At 39.2% G+C, this 14457-nt stretch overlaps 1 protein-coding gene across 1 annotated transcript in view; it reads left to right on the forward strand.

Annotated features, from left to right (window-relative positions):
• Nucleotides 1-340: 340 nt before the first annotated feature.
• Nucleotides 341-14457, forward strand: part of LOC108698627 — a 36362-nt gene continuing 22245 nt past the window's right edge. The window contains exons 1-5 of the mRNA XM_018230248.2: nucleotides 341-675; nucleotides 10656-10818; nucleotides 11420-11569; nucleotides 13436-13596; nucleotides 14050-14226. Of these exons, the coding sequence (XP_018085737.2) occupies nucleotides 490-675; nucleotides 10656-10818; nucleotides 11420-11569; nucleotides 13436-13596; nucleotides 14050-14226 (837 nt within the window). The 5' untranslated portion in view covers nucleotides 341-489. The remainder of the gene's footprint in view (nucleotides 676-10655; nucleotides 10819-11419; nucleotides 11570-13435; nucleotides 13597-14049; nucleotides 14227-14457) is intronic.

The following is a 14457-nucleotide window of genomic DNA, read 5'->3' on the forward strand; positions in this document are numbered from 1 at the left end:
TCCCGCTCAAAACGGGTCGGTTGGGAGGTATGGCTATGGGAGAAAGTCACATGTGGCAAATACTATGCCTTGACGGAAGCAGAAATTTAATTGATTCCCTTTAACTCCCCCTGGGCAAGGTGCCACTAAATAAAGCAAGCATATGTTCAATAATGTGCAGGATCAGTAATAGCATAATTATTAAAGTCTGCTCGGATTTATTTTAGCTGGAAGTTGTCCTCCCTACTAACTGCTTTATAATCCAGTCTGTAAGCAAACCCAGCTGTGATCCTGCTGTCTGCATGCTGTGTCCCACTGCCAGAAATAAACTGAGGAGCGGCAGACTATAGGAAGTGCTCCCTTGAACCCTGCAGAATGGTCTGGGCTTTGTTTACATCATCACGGAGTATAGTAACTTCCTGATATTTGTACTCTATAAACATCCTCACACCCAGCCTCCTCCTTTATGCCATAGATGATTGATTCACACAGACTCGGCTTCCTGGAGCAATGGACTGGCCCCTGGAAATCAATGGCTTGTCAATTCTTCTACTGACTGCTGCATTTCTGTATCTCCTGGCAAGGAAAGTGGGGAAGAAAAGGAGAGGGAACCTCCCCCCAGGTCCCAAACCTCTCCCTATTCTAGGCAACTTGCTTCAGCTGAAAAGCAGAGAGATACATAAGCCTCTGCTGGAGGTAAGTAATTATAAGTAATAAGACTTTTTAATAAAGTATATCAAAGTGTAGAAAACATAAAACTCTACTGTACTCGCATTTAGCTTTAGGATTTAACCATTTCTGTCCCACAAATTATAGAATTTGCAGCACTGAAGTGCCAATGCCTTACATTCTATGCTCCTGTTCGTCCATTGAAAATATGAATTTTTCTTAGTAATCAGACTTACTTTACTCTGACTTACTGTACTCGCATTTAGCTGTACGATTTAACCTTTTCTGTTCCACACATTATTGAATTTACAGCACTGAAGTGCCAGTGCCATAGAATCTATGCTCCTGTTCGTCCATTGAAAATAATATGATTTTTTCTTATTAATCAGACTTACTTTCTTTTTTATTAATTATTATTATTAATAACAGTTGTTTGTTCATCTTAGGTGATTAAATGGCCGATGGGTTCCAGGCTAAAACTGGACCAGTGTCCCTACTTGTCTTTTCCTAACTGTGCGCCTGAATATCCAGCAGAGACCTAGAGCCTCTATCTACATATTTTCTAATAGAATTTATATTTTTTGTGTCCATGTTGCCTATAAGGCCCCAAAGCCCCAGTGTTGTTACAACCCCTACATCTCCTGTGGTTTAGTCCCTGTATAAGAAGCTAAAAATCAGGGTTCAAAGGTATGTGGATGAGTTGGAGCCAGTTGGATCCATTGCCTGCACCATCTGAGTCTGATTCTTTCCTTTCAGCCTTGTTAGGCAGAATGTGCTAGACACACCCAGGTGTCAACGCTGCGATGTTTACATACAGTTAAAACATGTTCTGACACAGTAGATCTGCTATAAGTAATATTTATAGTGTTTTATTATAAAAACTTTGGGGTCATTTACTTGCACGATGCAAGTGCTACAGCACTAAGGGGCACAAAATAGTGCGCATTTAACATGCCTCCCAACATTTTGGAAATAGGAAAAGGGAAAAAAAAAGTTGTGGCGTGCAGCGAGACTAATGTTTTGACCATGCCCATTTTTTGGTGGCCACACCCCCTAATTACCATTAGGTTATAAAAGTTTGAACATATTTCTGTGTTTTTTTTCAATTACAGTTTTGCTAATGAAGGTGAATTGCCCTTTAAGCTGTGAGTCTAAAACTGGCCACAGACGCAAAGATCCGATTGTACGAATCAACTTACGATCGACTTCCCCATCTCCCGACCTGCCACTAACCATTCAGATCATATAAAGTTGTAAAAGAACAGATCAGCCGATGTTCTGCCCCTGACAGCAATCGTACGAAAGTTATGTCCAACAAAAGCTGGTGACAGTCTCCCACTGAAAATTGTACGATCGGCAATACATGCAGAGATATTATCGGCAGCCGACAGAAATCTTTTAACCTGTCCGATCAACCAAACGACCGATCTCTGCCAGACGAAAAATGTCTCTCCACACATGGTCCGAAAATCGTATCCTCGATTCTTACGATCCGATCTTTGCGTCTATGGCGAGCTTAACTATTCCCAAGGGACCTGTTATCTTATATTGTTACAATTACTTATTTGCTTATCTAGATTGCTTATCTAGATACATTTGAATTGTTACAAATGTATCTTATCTTCTGTTGTGGCTGTTGTGGCTTTCTGCCAAAAGCACCAGTAACATAAAAAAAAATTAAAAAAATTTGTTGCTACTTAATGAAAAAAAAAACCACCAAGGCAGATTTAACCTTAAATTCGCAAAGTCTTTATTAAGAAATTACTTACAGATTCTCTCTACAGAAATGGCGACAGGGCGACGATCCATCGTGCGGCGCTCGATTTCTCCTCCCTGGCTATCTCAGGGAGCAGGGAGGAGAAATCTAGCGCCGCACAATGGATCGTCACCCTGTCACCGTTTCTGAAGAGGAGGGCAAGCAGAGAATCGGTAAGTAATTTCTTAATAAAGACTTTGCAATTTAAAGTTAAAACTGACTTGGTCTTTTTTTTCGTTAAGTAGAAATACATTTTTTTTATAAAAAAAATGTATGTTACTGGTCTTTTTTGTTTCTTTTTCTGGCTGTTCAGTGCAGAGAACAAATGGGGCTTTCCAGTACAAATGAGGGACTGCAGGTTGAGCTGTCAATAGAGGGACTGTCCCTCTAACAACGGGACAGTTGGGAGATATGATTTAATCAGCAGTACCTGCGGCATAGCTATTCATCTTGTGCCCTTTACTTAGTGACAACCACAGAGCAGGATTCCTTAGCATTATATTAGTGAAAATACACCTCTTTCTGTTTGATAGGACTAAATAAACTACTTTGAGACATTTAGCCTCTGAACACTATCAAGGTAGACTTAAAACTACTATGTACAAGTCAAAAAAAGTCACAACAATAATCCAGAGTGTAAATTGAAACAAAATATGCAGTGTAAACAATCATGGATTCCATATAATGAAGGTTCCCCAGTTAGACAATTTCTAACCTTCAGTCTTCAGCTGACCACATGAGCAAATATAAGTTGGCTCCTGCAGACCAACTGGCAATCATTTAGCCCTTTTATGGGCCTTGCCAATGGCATGCCAGACTGATATCTAACTTTAGTAACAAATAGGTTGCTATGTTATAGAGCGACCGTGCAGCACTGAGGTCCTGAGTTCACCTGCAGTACTGCAGGGGTTTGTATAATCACTGTAAAGCACTGCAAAATATGTTGATTTTAAATAAATGTAGCCCTTTCTTGGCCCAGATCACTGTTTGTGACTGCTCCCTGGTAGAACAAAGTGACCCCTTTCTCAACCGGGCCCTCAGAGTGGTGATTGGAGGAAGGGATGGAGTTGTCGCACAATGCACTTTATGTTGTAAATAAAGAATTGTGGATGCCAGTGGCTCTTAACCATTTAATAGTTGTTTATTTAACACAGTTAAACATACTTACTCATTTCAAAGGTCATACAATATATGAGGTAGTGAAGTTCAGTATGCCTTAGTACCACATAGGAGATGGGTTTTCTAAGGTTTAACTTCATCTTTAAGGAGTACTTGCTATTGCAGATTTTATTTCCCCCTTAAGTGATTATGTCAACATGAGCAATAACCCATGGCAAGCAATGAAATTGTTGTTTTTATTGTTCTGAAGTCGCAATCAATGATTGGTTGCTATGGGTTACTGCTCACAGGCAAATTTGCCCAGTGTTGTTTAATGATACTCCTACTCTTTACTGTGCCCTTTGCTACAGGCTCTCCAGCAGTCCAAAGAAAAAGTGCTGTGTGCTCCTAACTATTTTATCAACTATAGACTGGAACAAGTCAAAGCATTTAGGCCTATAGAACGTGCTTTGTTCCCAAAGGGCATAGGTAACCTAGAACATAGAAACCAGGATTTTCTAAACAGTAGGGGAATTTAATACCCTATGAGTATCTACATAGGTATTAATAAGCTCAATATTTAAGGGTATTAATAATAATAATAATAAAAATAGTGCCCATTTATCATCTGAAATGTAAGATATTATGACCATACTTGTCACCTATTTCATTTTTTCCTAGGCCAGTCAGGAGAAACAAACATTATGGGGTTTATTAGTGGATCAGGAGTAGTCACAATTTTTCATTGGGGAATGTTTGCCATGTTATGATCCTACTGTCACATCGATTTGTTGTGTTTTTAAACCAGGAATAATTCTAATACTAGTATGGGCGATGCCTATAATTAAAAATTGCTACACTAACAATGACTTAATGAAAAGGTGGACTGGCATAGCAACATAACACCTCCCTAAATAAGAACAAAGAAAATTGAGTGAAGGCTGCGCTGTTGCACAAATAGTCGGGTCGGGGAAAGCAGCACCAAAAAATAGTGGATCCACACTTCCACTGTGAGTAATAGAAGTCAGCAAGAGAGGTGCGCTATTAACCTTATAAATCCTTAAATACAGGCACCTAAAATGAAAAGAAACTACACATAGAGTAGTACGTTCGGCTCTTTCTAGAAATAACTTTGATGTTAGAACTACTCACAATCGTGATCCTCAAACAAGAGCGTGTAGAGTGTTCTTTTTTTAGCAGGGTATATACGATGTTGAAGCGTGCGATGTTTCTGAAGGAAAGAGACGCTACAAATGGTGAAGAATCGTTAGAGATCCGACTTAGACCCTGCGGGTCCTAAGGACTTACCGGACTGCCGTCAGAAGAGAGCGTTGGAAGACTCGCAAAGAGATCACTCGATGCCGACGTGTTTCCCAGGCGCTGTTTGAACACCGTTCCCTGAATTCAGGCAGCCTCGCTCACCCGCTGCGCGTTCGCAAACACTGCTGTTTCTCGTTCCACAGTAAGTCAGCTCGCCTCCGGTGCCGTGCAAAGGTTAAATAAGTGATTCGGAAGGGGATTAATTCTATAGCAAACTTTTATTTCATTTAATACAAAGGCCCAACGCGTTTCATATCCTACGATACTTCCTCAGGGGCATCACCGTGATGCGCCTGGGAAACACGTCGGCATCGAGTGATCTCTTTGCGAGTCTTCCAACGCTCTCTTCTGACGGCAGTCCGGTAAGTCCTTAGGACCCGCAGGGTCTAAGTCGGATCTCTAACGATTCTTCACCATCTGTAGCGTCTCTTTCCTTCAGAAACATCGCACGCTTCAACATCGTATATACCCTGCTAAAAAAAGAACACTCTACACGCTCTTGTTTGAGGATCACGATTGTGAGTAGTTCTAACATCAAAGTTATTTCTAGAAAGAGCCGAACGTACTACTCTATGTGTAGTTTCTTTTCATTTTAGGTGCCTGTATTTAAGGATTTATAAGGTTAATAGCGCACCTCTCTTGCTGACCTCCCTAAATAACACATGTTCCAGTGTACCAGTTTTCAAAAAAAATGTTAAGAATTAAAACCAGTTTATTATATAATACAGTAACACATTTTACATGTATTTGCATGTATTGTAAAGACACTAGGGGTGAAAACAAAAATAAGAAGAGGAGTGATGTACATTAAGCTTGATTAAAAATCATCACATATAGAGACAGGCCACTATTGGATGACTACTAGCAGTCTTAGACTAGGGGTCCAGGTCAACTTTCTAATTTATATGGGGCGCCAAACAAATTTTTGGTATTCAAAGTGTGAGTGTTATTATTGGTGGTAATTCTTGGTGGTAAAGGAATATACTGAATGTTTGCTTTTGTAAATAGCAGTTCCACAGTGGAACAGGGAAATACAGCTCAACTTCCAAAAATTCATACGAGGTGGAAAAATATTTCCAAGAGAATGTAATGAGAATGTTATGTAATACATAACTGAAGCCTAGGATCTCAGATTTGCTAACACCTGTGACCCTTTCTCAGAACACTGCTGTAGAATAGTATCACACACACATAAACCTGGTACTTACCTGTGGCAATCCAGCAAACCTGGAACCTCTGTGGAATTTGAAAGAGACTGGGAAACTGGGCCTTTACAGCCCAGTGCCTCTACCTAGTGGGCACGGAGGGATACAACTCAGGTAGGTCCGGATTTGTGACGAGGCCACAAAGGCCTGGGCCAAGGTCGGAAAAAAATTAGGGAGTGGCATGCCGCCCATCTGCTTTATGGGGAGTTATGGGGGGGATGCGGGCTGGTGCTAGGACTGGGCGGCCTACGGGTGCCCGCCCGAGAGATCCGGCCCTTACCTCAGGGGACTCACTAAAAAAAAAAAATACACAGATTTTCTGAAACAATTAAAAAATAAAGTGCAACTGTCTTCTCTTTTCAACCTAAAAAGATAAGATATGCTGAGAAATCTTTCTGGAAAGTAGAGTGGAATTGATGGAGCATCTCTGTAGTACTCTCTACAGGGACAAATCTCATCTCCAGAAATTCAATCAGCTAATCTGAAGCAGCATCTGGATGACTAACTAAATAATATTGCACAACATCATAGCATGACTAGTGCAACATCGAGCCTTCAGTGCCTCTCAACTCCCTTCCTTTTATACCCCCCTACACAATAACTGGAAACCAACCACAGTTGAGAAGAGATGGCCACAGAACTGTTTGCAATACAAACATTAAGCTAATAAACAATGCCCTCTAGCCTCCAAGAAGACTGACCCTGAGCTCAGGCCTGAAGCCGGTGCCCTGCCTCCTATACAAGTCCCATTCCAAGGTTATCCACGTCCCAACAAACTCCAGGCCTTCCCGACAGTTACCCACTCACTTTAGCATCTGCACCTTTAAATTACCTTTGGGTCTCAGAGTCAGCCCATCCCAACAACTGCAACTACACCACCATCAACATGTAGGGAGGGATGCTGTTCTGCTCATGGTCCTCCTGCCTGCCAAGAGATCTGGTGAGCCCACTATTAGTACCTCTCCATAATACCTTACCCTGGGACAACCTTGGCTAATCAGATCCTGACACTGGGTTGGGTAAAGGGTCTGCCCTTCTAGCACAGTCATGTCCTTTTTCCCTTCACTGCTCTGGATCATTGGACTCCAGAACTGCGAAGACTCCCTAGGATCTTCTTTCTCATAGTTTCCTCAGGACCAGTCCAATCTCTTACTGAGGAATCCCTACTAGTGGAATCAATCTAATGGTTCTTCACTCTAGGCTATAGAATCTATGCCTGATCTCTTAAAATTTCCATTCCAAGTCAGTTGGTAAGGGAGTTGTCACAGTGCACTTTTTCAGCGGTCGAGTTTTCGGCATCCAAATCATTTGTTTATTGGTATTCTTAAACTTAATTTTAAAAATATGCCTTATAGTACAGCCATGACTATCCTCTAAATTATATCCTTATAAACTGTGCTTAGTGATGTCACCAGTTTAAGAACTCCTCAATAACTTATATTCTTATATTTTACCAGAGGGGGTACCTCATTCACTGTATAGCTGATACATATGATTAGAGTTCTATATTTCTGTATAAATTCTGTATTTTACCAGCCAGTGGGAAGCAGAGGCACAAAAGGGGGCAGGGTAGTTATGTTAATCTGGCAGATCTAAGATTTAGACAGTGGGAGGGTAGATTATGGAGTAGATACAGCAAGAAAAAAGGTAAGATTGGGGCACATTTACACAGATCAGGGGAGGCCAGGCTAGGCGGAAACCCTACATACTGCATAAAAACTTGCAATTCACAATCTTTGTTTTGCTTACCTAAAAGACCATAAAATCTTTTTTAAAAAAATTGTTTCTACATAACAAAAAAAACAACACCAAGATACTTTTAACTTTAAATTCACAAAGTCTTTATTAAGAAATAACTTACCGATTCTCTGCTTGCGCTCTTCGTTAAGTACAAACAAATTTTTTAAAAACATTTTTTATGTTACTGGTTCTTTAACATTTGCACTAAAGCTTAAGTAGGAATACAAATAATGAATGTCTCCATCATGGAAGCTTCTCCAAACACAAATGTAGGCTGCTATGATTTGTATCCCTCACTTCCATAAACACGGCCTTAAGCCCAGGTTGTTCCAGTGTTGCTGCAAATCATATTCAGTACCCACAAGTTAATGACTTAAATGCATTACTGACAAGCAGGGGCGGCTGCAGGGGGGCCCAGGAGGTACAGGGGGCCCCATGAGGCTCTCATTGATGAGCAATTTGAACATATACGTATTGGTAAAACAGGACAAACACTGGATATGTTGGGGGCCCTAAAATTAATTTGCTGTGGGGCCCAGCAACATCTAGTTATGCCACTGCTGCCAAACGTAACATTTAGACCTGTTTTCAGTGCAGGGCCCTGTGTATGTGGCATCCAAGATAAGCCCCCTGCCCTTGATCAACCTTCAGTGAATTGATGAGTGGAGAAGGGGGGTTTTGCGATGAATGTGATGTGCCATGGTGACAAGTGCAGGGCATTGCATACATCGGGCATTTCATCCTCAGGCAGCTTCAGTTTAGAGATGTTTTGTCCTCTCTGCTTTTACCAGGATTGTCATATAATCGTATTATTCCTTTCTGTGTCTAACTGCTTTAGCAAGCAAAGGTTTATATATCAGCAATTCCAGGCTGCTTTATCATAACTTTTTAGCTATATTTGCTTACCTGCAATAACCTTTGCCTGTACTGTGACTTTTCTATTTTTATGCCATTACCAGCCCCGATCTTCAACCTTTACCCTGAAATAACTATCTGTCTGTACCTTGATACTTATTAGACTGCCTGATTTTGCTGTCCCAGCTATATTGATTCTTCCAAGCATATACTATTAATTAAAACTAGGTGTATCTCCTTTACATAAAAGTGTGGAATTAAAGCTCAAGTCAAAATAGAATTTACCTAATAAAAGAATTCTAGGCAACTTTCAATATAGATTCATTACACATTTTCAGTTCTTTTAAAGCTTTTTGTAAAAAATAATTGCTATTGAAAGCAACATTTGCCTAACTCCTGGCTGTTACTTTTTAAACAATTTTAATTTTTAAACAAAGCAAAGACATGTCTTACATTGTAACAACAGTCTGCGCCATCAGAGCAGAAAAAAGACAGGGAAAGACAAGCACTGCTTTCAATTGCAATACATATACAAAAACTTACATTTGTAATGAATTTATATTGCAAAGTTGCTTAGAATTATGGTTTTTTTAATTAGACAAATAATATTTATTGGGTTGACATTCTTTAGAGTCCCCCCACACCATACTAAATCTACAAACCAGAGACAAGTTTTTTTTTATATATTTTCAGGATCTCGGAAAGCCATAAACCATTCAGATATTTCTCTCTCTGATCCCTCTGTGTACTGTAATAGTTAATAGTGAATACTAGAGATGAGCAAACTTTGCAGCAAAATTGCTGTCTCTTTTGCTGGAAAAAAAAATCTGCCCCAGGAGATGTCATTAATGCACCCCTTGCCTTCCACATCTGACCCTTCTTTGCATTCTGGAAAGACAGCTGTGTTTACTATAGTGCATAATGAATAGAGAATTAAAAGAGGTTTTGGTCAATCTGATGTAGAGAATTTCTGACCTGTGCAACTGGGTGGAAGCATATGTACAATTTTTTCTACGAAAAACTGTTGGAAATCAGCTACTCTAGTAATACAGGGCAATGTAATTGCAGAGCTAAAAATATGTTAAACCAATATAATTTCACATTACCTTTGATTCCAAAGCATTTCAGTAAAATTTTGCAGTTTACCACATCCTCTGGATCTTATAGTCCCCACAATATGGAACTCTCAGTCCAAGAGGCATCTTCTCTGTCTGTATGTAAAAGCAAGCTCAAAACATTTGAAAATGCCCTGAAAACACTTTTTTTCCATTTCACTCCTTTGTGCAACTACTGTGTGAGTAGGAATATTCATCCACAACTTCATTACTTATACCTGATATCTTAAGCCTCATTTCAGGTTATGTCAACATGGGGACATCTACAGTACATGGTTTCAAAATACATTATTTGCATCCATCAATTTAGTGAACTGCCTTAATTAGAAACATTCAGTAAGTACCCAAGGAGGGATGTATGTCTCTGACTATGGTGGAGCCATTCTGTATATCCAGTAGTGCTTCAGGAGAGAGACTGTTTAGTAATTTAAGGAGGAAGAATTGTCACCTGATGAAGACCTACTTAAATTATAAAGCCATTATGGATCCCACAGGGAATACCCCTCGGTTAGATGTGTCAGTGCAATGCGCAAAAGGTAAAAGCTGTAGTTAGGCCATGTTATTGATAGTGGTAAACTACAGGGCATCCTTTCACCTATCACCTCATTCACATTATCATGCACAATATGTAAATTGGTAGCCAAGGTATCAGCATAAAGAAACCATGCAAGAGTTTAGGAACTCTCCCATGGGTTTAGTTGCCAGAAGGCTCTTAAATTGGCCCCTTAGTATGTGGGTGTTAGTGAATAACATTGTGATTAGTTGTTGTATTTTTATTTATATTATAATTATTTGTTGTATTAAATATCAAAAATGTGTCATATTTATTAATCATTAAGTTTCGACATCACAAAGGTACGTCTTTCTTTTAACTTTTTATTTTTCTTAAGAACCTAACCAGTCTTTTTCTTCCTTCAGTTCAGTAAAAAGTATGGTCCTGTATATACTTTATATATGGGATCTATGCCAGCGGTGGTGCTATGTGGATACGAAGCTGTGAAAGAGGCTCTGGTGGACAATGCAGAAAAGTTCAGCGGCCGTGCAGAACTCCCCATAATAAATCTGACCAGTCAGGGATATGGTTAGTAGGAGTTCAATGCAAGTCATGGAAGTTATATTGCTAGGGTAACATTTATTAGAGCTATTATTTGAGCTGTCTTTACTGGGCTGGGTAATCAATAAGCATAGGCCTGCATGTTTATTCCTCTACATTGATATACAGATCCTCTAGTAAGGTTGTTTCCAGACCTCATTACTGCCAGCCACACTTTATAGCCCAATGTTTGTTCAGGTCCCTTAGCACAATACAGATGTATAGTATCTTTATCTTTCTATTGTTGCAAGATAGGGTTTAGGGTATAACCTATGCATTTATCCCATATATCACCCTAACTGGCCTTCAGGCTGACACCCAACTCTGTTTATTGCTAGGGGGCAGCCCTAGAGTGTAGTTACCTGGGCTGTAGGGCTTTAAAGAACAAAAGAATAACTAGTGAATCCCCAACCTCTGTTAATGTTATGCTTATTCACATCATTGGAACACAAACTCTACTTTTGATTTGCTAAGAACATTATTAATTAGTTTGTTTTTTTTTAAAAAAAATGCAAAACATTTTCTGACAATATTATTGAAAGATATTTCATATTTCTTTCCCCTTTTTGATTTTATGTTTGTTTTCCAGGTATTGCATTTAGTAATGGAGAACGATGGAAGGAGCTGAGACGTTTCTCACTCACTACCCTGCGAAACTTTGGAATGGGAAAGAGGAATATTGAAGAACGTATTCAGGAGGAGATTAATTATTTGTTGGAGGTATTCCGTGAGACACAAGGTGTGTACAGAAACCTTACCACATTTTAGCTGAGTCTGCCAAATGAAAATAGCAGCTAGGTGAGCAAGGATCATTTTGTGATGATGGAGAGACTACTGGACATATAGTTAGTCTCAATGGGAAAAATGATTTGCTTATATGCAACATAATTTGAAGAGATATAATTTATCCTCACATTTATTGTACAATGTATGAGGTCTAATTCTTCTTAAAACAGCATACAATGTCTCTAATGCTGTAAAGGGTTTAAATGAAATATGTACAGTATTTATGTTGGGGAACAAATGTCTGCAAATGCACACAAATATATTACACACCCCAGACACAATACCAATAATAACAGATCACTCCAATTAGAGCTACAGAGGGATTACTTTCTGTGTGCAAGGTAGAGTGCAAATTGCAAAAGACAGCACCGACCCAGCCATTTTTGCACTTTCCGGCCTATCTTGCAAATGAATTGCTTAGGAAACACACCCAGCCACAACCCAGACATTTTTGCACTTTCCGGTCTATCTTGCAAATGAATTGCTTAGGAACCACCCCCTCCCGTACCCTTATCCGGCCCTTAACTTGTGTGCCATAGAGACAAGAGACGTGCAAGTCAGCAAGCACTGGTGTGTGCATAAAGGCAGATGCTGAGAACAGGGCTGTACTGCGCCTGCCTTTGTGTTTGTTACCATGTGTTGTATTGTTGTGGTAGAATGCAGCCAGACCCTTTTTTAGGTGGCATACTTTTGCACCCCCGTTGCATCCTGGGTACCAGTAAATTACCCCTATACTCTAGTAATCAGAAATGCCAACTAGAATGGCTTAATCAAAGCACCAGAAGCTAGCAGTGGGTTGGCTTTATTGGAGCAATGCATGATGGAAGATGCGAACTGTTAACTAATTTTGTGAGTTAGCCGCATTTATGTTCAGTATTTCACTTTGTTGACTTTATAGTTAATATATTACTTCTGCAGATTAAGAAGCTTAACAAAGAAGTAGGGTAGAAATGCTGCACATTATATATATTGTTTTTGATATTTTTTTCTGTAGCAGCCCAAGGCCACCTCATCACTTCAGTAGGGACGTCACATCCGACTACATCACACCTGCGGATGCCAAAATGCGAGGCGAGGGAGCTGCGTCACTCTGCTGGACTTGGAGTCCGCAGGTGTAACTTAGCCAGATGTGACATCACACACTAGGAAGCGAAATTCAGGAGAAGGCTGGCGTCTATTTTTGTGAGGGTATTTATTCTGCTTGCAATATGCAGTTTACCAGAATTCCCCTTGAGAAAGGCTTATTGCCAAAATGTCGGGTAATTCTCATTTTTGGCCTCTGTTTCCGCTTCCATGTACACCTGTTTGCCTTTGTTCCCACTGTGGTGGTAATATAATTGGACTTTTTATGGTCTGCACTGATACGTATTGTTTGTACTTGAATAATACTGTTATTGCTAATTTATACATAAAGAAACATTTGCTTATGTGATACCACCAAGTTCTTGATTTTTTAAGTGTGCAGCTCATTATAAGAAAAAAAAGATGGGGAGCTACAGGGGCATTTTCTAAAGTACAAATCATCTTTGTTAATGGGTTGTGGTTGCCTTGGGCTGGTATAGAAACCCAAAACATAATATGCTGCATTTGTAGGCTACTTTTTTTTTTTATTATTAAACTGTAGTTCTCATTTAAGGTCGCTAGATGTCAAATCAAAGTAAAATACGTTCTTACATTTTGTACCATATTATTTCAGAGATGGGCTTGAATATATATATATATATATATATATATATATATATATATATATATATATATATATATATATATATCTTTTCCATTTTCAAAGGAAAGGTGGTAATTTACATTGTTTTTAAAGGATCTGTCTTCAATCCGGCCTTTATCATTCGTCGCTCTGTCTCAAATGTAATTTGCTCAGTCCTCTTTGGAAAACGCTTTGATTATACTGACCAGAAGCTTCAGATTTTGCTGGACCTCGTTGCTGAGAATCTAAGGCGAGTGGACAACATCTGGGTTCAGGTAGAGTCTCCTAAGTAGATAATTGTACGTTTAGATTAATAATGGAAAATTTTATTTATTTGTGATTGATTGGAGATAGGTGGTGATGTTGTTTATTTGTTACGAGTTCCCTAAATATCAATACAGATGGTATTTAGTAGATGTACTCTTTTGGTTAATAAAGCGGCTTGATTTCAGGAAGGTGAATATCAGGTATGAAAGTGTATATGTATGGTGTAATAAGAGTATACAAAATGATACATTATAACTGAGGATTAACAGTACTCATCTCCTCATAGGTAGAACAACTATAACTCTCTGAAACAACACTTCCGGTAGAAGCAGCATACCGTCATTTTGATGGAACCACTTAGTAGTTTAAATACCAAAATACTGCAGATTAATGAAATGTTGGGCTATTATCAATTTTCTGAAAACCAGCTTGAGACCACATATCTCTCCTGTGTCATACAGGTATATAACTTTATACCCAAACTTCTTGATATCTTACCTGGGCCCCACCACAAGCTGACTGAAAATTACAAAGCACAGTTGCGTTATGTTGAAGAAATTGTACAAGAACATGGGGAAATGTTGGACCCCTCCTCTCCACAAGATTATATTGATGCCTTTCTCCTCAAGATGGAGCAGGTAATCCTAAAAGCGCCACCTTTCTAAAGCTAAATATGGGGTTTCATTTAGTACAGCGTGCAAGGTACAAAGATGAAAAATATGTTTTTTCATACCACAGTGAATCCTTTTATTTCAGGATTGCAGCATCACAAAAGTTGCAAAGACCCATTGCAAAGCAATACTCTATAACATATAATTGCATGTGTAAATTATTTGTGCATGTGTTTTTAGTAAATAAGGCCCAATGCA

Source organism: Xenopus laevis, chromosome 8L (genome assembly GCF_017654675.1).
Source record: "Xenopus laevis strain J_2021 chromosome 8L, Xenopus_laevis_v10.1, whole genome shotgun sequence".
NCBI lineage: Eukaryota > Metazoa > Chordata > Amphibia > Anura > Pipidae > Xenopus > Xenopus laevis.